The sequence below is a fragment of the Cavia porcellus genome, unplaced genomic scaffold, assembly GCF_034190915.1.
Source record: "Cavia porcellus strain 051 isolate PalLab524CR breed Dunkin Hartley unplaced genomic scaffold, mCavPor4.1 scaffold_8, whole genome shotgun sequence".
NCBI classification, from domain to species: domain Eukaryota; kingdom Metazoa; phylum Chordata; class Mammalia; order Rodentia; family Caviidae; genus Cavia; species Cavia porcellus.
In genome coordinates, this window is record NW_026947491.1 from 45,349,722 (window position 1) to 45,356,297 (window position 6,576).

Here is a 6,576-nt window from a genome sequence, read left to right on the forward strand (position 1 = left end):
AAGGTTGCCTTCTGCTCATGCCAGTTGCTCTGGCTCCTTTAACCCAGGCCAGAACCTTTCAATAGTGACTCTTAGCCACGTAGGTGTGTCTTAGGGTGCCCAGAGAGATAAGAGGCCAGGAAGGACAGAACATGAGCCTACCCGTTGGGCCACAGCCATCCAGGAGGGTGACACACTTGGAGGAGGGAGGGCGGTACTGGGACTGAGAAACTGGAAGGAGGCAATAAGGAAAAGGTCTGGGGGCTCCCACTGGGGAGCGGCCCCTCATCTTCTCCTGCCTAATTCAGGGTCCACAGCTCCACTGTGCTTTCAGACTGTTCTAGAGACCCATACTTGGACCTACCGCCCACCTCATTGCCCCGCAAATCCTTTACAGACAGGAACCCAAATCTAACCCCTCATCATATCTTGCCTGGGGCCCTGACACGAGGTTTCTTTTCAGCCTACTAGCTGAGGCACAGCCTCCAACCCTAAGGGCCCCTGACAGAAAATACATGACTCTCAGTCTGGTCTTTTTTCTTTGGGGTTTGGGATTTAAAAATTCACAGTGGATGTAGCTTTCTGCACATTGATTGACAATAAAGGCAGGCATGAAATATTCACCCAGGGCCACTCTCTCATACTAAATATTTAACACAACATTAGAGAAGGTTTTTCCCAGACATTGCCAGGCACCGGCTGGGCGGCTGGCGCACTGCTCACTACTGGTTTATGACTAATCGGAGTCCCTAGCCAGCAGCAGCACAGCAAGCCAGACAAAGTTGGGACACTGGCTGGAAGCTGGGCTGCCTCACCTTTGGGAAACTTCGGATTACTCTTCCAAGGAGCCTCTCCAAAGACCTAACCTGCAGTCCTGACATTCAGCTCTGGCCAGGTACATAATCTAATTGACTTCTTCAAACTCTTGTAAACAGGCACTGAGTCCAGCTGGAAGGGTAAAAGTCCCTGAGATACGGGGAGAAGGATTCACTATTCTTGGGGAAATCAAGCAATAGAAAAAGAAGCCCTCACTATCTTCCCAGTTTACTGCTGATCACAGGTCGGAGGCAAGACCCCCATACTGAAGGCTGTCTTCCTTCCCAATCCTGGGGGAAAAAGCAGCAGCTAGGAAAAAAAAATACAATTACCCCCTCCCAACCCCCGCCCCCGCCCATCCCACCGCCCACTCCACCCCAACCCTCTCTCTCCTCCTTTGCTCGCTCTGTGGAATGGAGAGGAGGGGAGTGACGAGAGAAAAACGAATACAAATCTGCAATTGATTTTCATAATGTTTCTGCGGTGTTTGCAAACCAATCGCCTGAACGTCCCCGATCTTACCTAAGAGAGAACCCCTCCTACGTCTGCGAAGTGCTCCGAACTGATATATGACAATATCTACTTTGGATCACGTGCTCGGGGAGAGAGACTAAGACGGATAACGCGTCATCTCGCCTTCCCAAATTTTCCCCCCTCGCTACACCGGGTCCAAAACCTCCATCCGGAGCCGGCAGGAGAGGAGAACGATGTTTAACTCAGTCAACCTGGGCAACTTCTGCTCGCCGTCGCGCAAGGAGAGGGGCGCTGACTTCGGCGAGCGAGGGAGCTGCGCCTCCAACCTCTATCTGCCTAGTTGCACTTATTACGTGCCCGAGTTCTCCACGGTCTCCTCCTTCCTGCCCCAGGCCCCCTCTCGTCAGATCTCTTATCCCTACTCAGCCCAAGTGCCCCCCGTCCGGGAGGTCTCCTACGGCCTGGAACCGTCCGGCAAGTGGCACCCCCGGAACAGCTACTCTTCCTGCTATGCGGCGGCCGACGAGCTCATGCACCGGGAGTGCCTTCCTCCTTCCACCGTCACCGAGATCCTCATGAAAAACGAAGGCTCCTACGGCGGCCACCACCACCCCAGCGCCCCGCACGCAGCCCCCGCCGGCTTCTACTCCTCAGTCAGCAAGAACAGCGTCCTGCCCCAAGCCTTCGACCGCTTCTTCGACAACGCCTACTGCGGCGGCGGCGACGCGCCCGCCGAGCCCCCCTGCTCCGGCAAGGGCGAGGCCAAGGGGGAGCCCGAGGCGCCCCCGGCCTCGGGACTGGCGTCCCGGGCAGAGGCGGGTGCAGAGGCCGAGGCCGAGGAGGAGAACACGAACCCCAGCTCGTCCGGTTCTGCCCACTCGGCGACCAAGGAGCCGGCCAAGGGAGCCGCCCCCAGTAGGTAGCGGCGGCCGGGCGCGGCGGGCGGCGCGGGAGGGAGCAGAGGGCGGGCTGGAGCGGGGGGAGCTGGGGAGCAGGGCAGCCTCGCGTTTTGGGTCAGTCCGATTTTATGTGGAGTTTTATAAGCATTCAAAGGATTTTATTATAACCTACAAAGCCCTCTCTCCCAACGACTCGACTTTTTACGATGGAGAAGGGGTGGGGAGGGAGGGAAACGGGCTCTTTGGAAAAGCCGGGTGAACCCCCCTCCCCCGTTATCTCCCTCGGTCTGTGAAATTTTTAGAAGTGCCACCATTGCGGGCGATATTAACTTTGATCGTGAACTTAGAGGAGCATTTAAGGAAGGATGGGAGCCAGGCTGCCGAGGGGTGGGAGGGAGGGGAGGGGTGAGGGGGAGAGAGGGGAGGGCAGGGGAAAGACAGGGAGAAACCCAGAGAGGGGGAGAGGGGGAGAGTGGAGGAGAAGAGCGATGGAGCAGAACCCGAGACCCGAGAAGCTAGCCGGGGCTGCTCCGCTGCTCGCTGCTTTTCGAAAACTGTTTTTGTAAAGGTTCAAACTGTGTGTTTGTGGGTGTCTGAGCAGAAACCCGAGCAGCCCGGGGGTTAGCGGCGTTAAGGGAGCGGGGAGAGGCGAGTCCGGGCTCCGCTGCGCTCCAGGCGGGGGTCCCCGCGCTGCCCTCGGTCTGCGGCCTCAGGGGCGGCCTAGCCAGGCGCCGTGCGAGGCGCTCCGGGCTGGCATCTGGGGCGCCGGGGCCCCAAAGAGGCTCGCGGGTGTCTAGGTGCCTGCTCGCTGGTGACCTCCAGGCTTTCTCCGGCTCTCGCCACATCTCATTTCTTCGCGCCTGTTCTCCGCGATTCCTCCCAGACTTCTGGGGGAGGCGTTAGTGGACCTTCAGAACCATTAGAAGGGGCAAGGGCTGCCAAGGAGCAGGCAGGGGGCCCAAGGGGACGCACGTGGCTTTCCTTCTCCCCTAGACCCGGTCAGCTAGGGCCCCTTGCCCGAGGGGCGCGCGGGGGAGGCGGGGCGCGAGTGGCTCAGTGGCCAGCGAGGCCGGCAGGGGGGTCGAGCTCGCCCAGCCTGTGGCCGGCCGAGCGTGGAGACCGCCGGCCTGGCGGGAGGGCTGGGAGCTGGGCTGCCACGCTCAGCGGCTGGGGTCGCCCGGCTCTCACGTGTCTCTCTCCCCTCTCCTCGCACTTGCCCCCTCCCCTCCCTCCAGACGCCCCCCGCACCCGCAAGAAGCGCTGCCCTTATTCGAAATTCCAGATCCGGGAACTGGAGCGCGAGTTTTTCTTCAACGTGTATATCAACAAAGAGAAGCGTCTGCAGCTGTCCCGCATGCTGAACCTGACGGACCGACAAGTGAAAATTTGGTTTCAGAACAGAAGGATGAAAGAAAAAAAACTGAGCAGAGACCGGCTGCAGTATTTTTCGGGAAATCCGCTGCTGTAACTGCAGACCGGGTTCTTTTGGAGGAGGGAGGGAAAGGGGGAAATTATTTTATTTTATTTTAATTTTTTATTTTCTCACTCGTCTTCTTTCCGCGGGTGGAAATCTAGACTGTGGCCAGGGCTGCCCCCACTGCCCTTGCTGGCACTGCCTTCCGGAACCTCCTTCACCTTCGGTCTGACTCTCAGTGTGGGGACAGAGGCCAGGCCTGGCAAAAGGGGTGAGAGGAAGTATCTGACCCAAGGCGAGCGGACCCCGTTAGCGCCGAAGCCCCAAGACTCTTTATTTAAAAGAAACACACCTCGCGACGTCTCGCTGCTCGAGTTGGGTGGGGGAGGGGCGAGCGTGGTGGGCGCCTGAGCGAACAATCCTGAAACTGCGAGCCTTCCCTTGCCCCAGAAAAAATCCGCTAAGACACCTTGACTGCAAGGGGAGACCCACCGCTCCGGCTCCCTGCACCTATACCTTACCCGACCGATTGGGGTAGCTAAATGTGATCCTCCTGCCTTGCTGTGAAATTCCTGTACCTTCAACCTGGTGTTAGGTGTGCAAAGTTCGTGTCCTACCTCCGTCTGCGCTCTGGCCTCACCTGAGCCTAGTTGTTCTCCCTCTAAATGTGTAGAGCACTCCTTTGAAATTTCTTAACTGGTGCATTGAGGTGCCCTAACCTTTTTCCAAGCAGTGCCCCACTCCATGGATTTATAACTAGTCTATGCAGTTGTTACCTTCTCTCTCTTTTTTTAGAGAAAGAAGGGAAGAAAGAAAAAAAAGGTAGATTGCAGTGGAAGAGGCAGAAGGTAGATGGGTTTGGGCACTTCTCCCTTGCTGGGGCCTGATTTTTTTTTTTTTTTTTTTTTTTTTTTTTTTGTAAATAAATTTCACAAGCTTTTCTTTCTACCCAAAGAGGATGGGGGAGTATGCGCTGGAATGAGATTCAAATCGCCCATCTCTCTCCATGTGCGTGAGTGTGTGTGTACATGTGCAATCCCCACCCTGCTTCTGTCCCAGTGGGATTGCTGTGAATTTTTTGGTGGCAAATAAAGATATTTCATTCTGTTCAATATTATGATTTTATTTGACCTTTTTATTAACCCCTCTCCTCTTAAAACTCTCCATGCTCCCAAGACAGTGGAGGAGGAGAAGGCAGGCAGAGGAGCCCTGCCAGTGAGGACGGGCACATAGAGCTGAGGCAGGAAGGTGCTGGTGCAACTGGAGCTCCCTCGCACTGGCAGAGCCAGGAGTGTGGCAGTGGTTTCCTCCAGCTTTCAAGCAAAGGGCATTCCCTGGCTACTCCTAAGCTCTCCTTTCCCACGTGCAGCTTGAGCTGTATCCAAATGCCCAGCAATTCTTTCTGTTTAAGTACACGTTTGTTGTGGAGTTAATTGCAACCATCATCAAATTTAAATTTATAGGAATTTTCTTGGCTCCACCGCCCTCCTGCCAGATGTCTCCGTCTGTCGCAGTTATATGTAGGGTTGAGGGTAGGATTTTCGTGGGATTTTTTTCTCTATGAGAAGACTATTGGAATTTTTATATACAGTTTGAAGGAAGGAAGGGAGAAGAGGAGAAGCTAGCCCCCTTCTAGTCCTCTCTGAAGCCTCTGAGTGTGGGAAGGTGGGGCAGGGCCCCTTCCCCCTGGGCACAAATGGCCAGGCTCCTCCAGACACAACCAGATGCCTAGGCTGGGGCCATCCTGGTGTTTATACACTAGGTGTCCAGCATAGAAAGCTGCAGAGATATGCTTTGTAGGGCCTGGCATGAGGTGGGGCACTGGGGAAAGAGGTGACCCGTGGGAGCAGCTGCCACACCCATCTGTATTTGCTGTATGTTTCTTCTGTGTAAGGATAATTGTGGTGCTTTCAGCACTTTCAGTGAGGATACAGTCTGTGTCTGCTTTCAATTTATTCGTTATTTGGGGGCAGAGGTTTGGGACCAATTTTCTCATCTTTCCTTTCTCTTTCTATTTTTGTGTAATTTTTAAAAAGCTTTTGTCAGTATTGTTCTGTTGGCAGAAAGGAAAATGCACCATGACTATCAAATCTAGGCTCTGCCATTGTTTTTGATAGCAGTGATCCCTGCAGCTTAGATGTCTGAGTCTCTAATTTGTAATATGGGTCTTTGAGACATGATTTGCAAACTAGAGTGTATATGTGACTCATAATCCCCTCATGTGCCCACACACAAAGATTTTATTTAAGTCAGTGTACCTATGCTTGCACATGAGGAGGGATATTATGTGTGCTTTTGCTTGTAGTGTGGAGTAAACCTGACCACATGTACAACTAGAGCTTGTGTCCTCCGTACTGTGTAACCATTAGCACTGTTTAATGAGCATGTACAGGAATGCAACTGAAGGTCCTCTGTGTGTTTGTGTGTGACACTTCTCCAGGTATGTTTGTCCAGTGGCCACTCTCAAGGATGGTTAGCCTGCCGGCCATGCTCTGTGTTAAATACGATAAAGATAACTATAGAGCAAATCTATTTCTAAAGCAAACTATTAACCTCCAAAGAGCTCTTGGTTTTGGAGAAAAATATTAAAACTGGCAGCTACCACTCTCCCTGTAATGTAGAGCTCAGAAAGGAACCTTAGCTCCAGAAGAGATTTCTGAAGGATATAGGACGGTAGTCATGAAAGAAAAACAAAGGCTTCTGTGACCCAGGCCTGGGAACCTGCCATTCCTTGGCGACCTTCTGAAAATGAAAAAAGAGGAGTTCTAGCCCCTAAGCAAACCCACCTTCAGAACGCTGGATGTCCAGCCCCCCTCACCGGCCAGGGGCACTCTGAGCTCAACCTCTTGGGGTAATCCCCTCCAGCCACAGCGCTGCACGGGAACAAAAGATCCTCGTCTAGACGCCGCCATAAAGCGCCCCCCCTCCTCCGCGCCTCTAAACCCAGTTTCATTTTGCCCTTAACGACCCAGTCTGGCCTGTGTTAGAAAAATG

At 53.9% G+C, this 6,576-nt stretch overlaps 1 protein-coding gene across 1 annotated transcript; it reads left to right on the forward strand.

Moving 5' to 3' along the window:
- Window positions 1–1,166: 1,166 nt before the first annotated feature.
- Window positions 1,167–4,907, forward strand: Hoxc11 (homeobox C11). The gene is made up of 2 exons (XM_003476246.4): window positions 1,167–2,184; window positions 3,404–4,907. The coding sequence occupies exons 1-2, from the start codon at window positions 1,503–1,505 to the stop codon at window positions 3,634–3,636; spliced, it is 915 nt and encodes a 304-aa protein (XP_003476294.1). The 5' UTR covers window positions 1,167–1,502; the 3' UTR covers window positions 3,637–4,907.
- The last annotated feature ends 1,669 nt before the right edge of the window (window positions 4,908–6,576 follow it).

Bases quoted from the DNA above. Each gene is read 5' to 3' on its own strand.
- Hoxc11 (XM_003476246.4), top strand. From the start codon at position 1,503: ATGTTTAACTCAGTCAACCTGGGCAACTTCTGCTCGCCGTCGCGCAAG. The intron at 2,185-3,403 runs GTAGGTAGCGGC...CCCTCCCTCCAG, and splicing joins GGCCAAGGGAGCCGCCCCCA to ACGCCCCCCGCACCCGCAAG.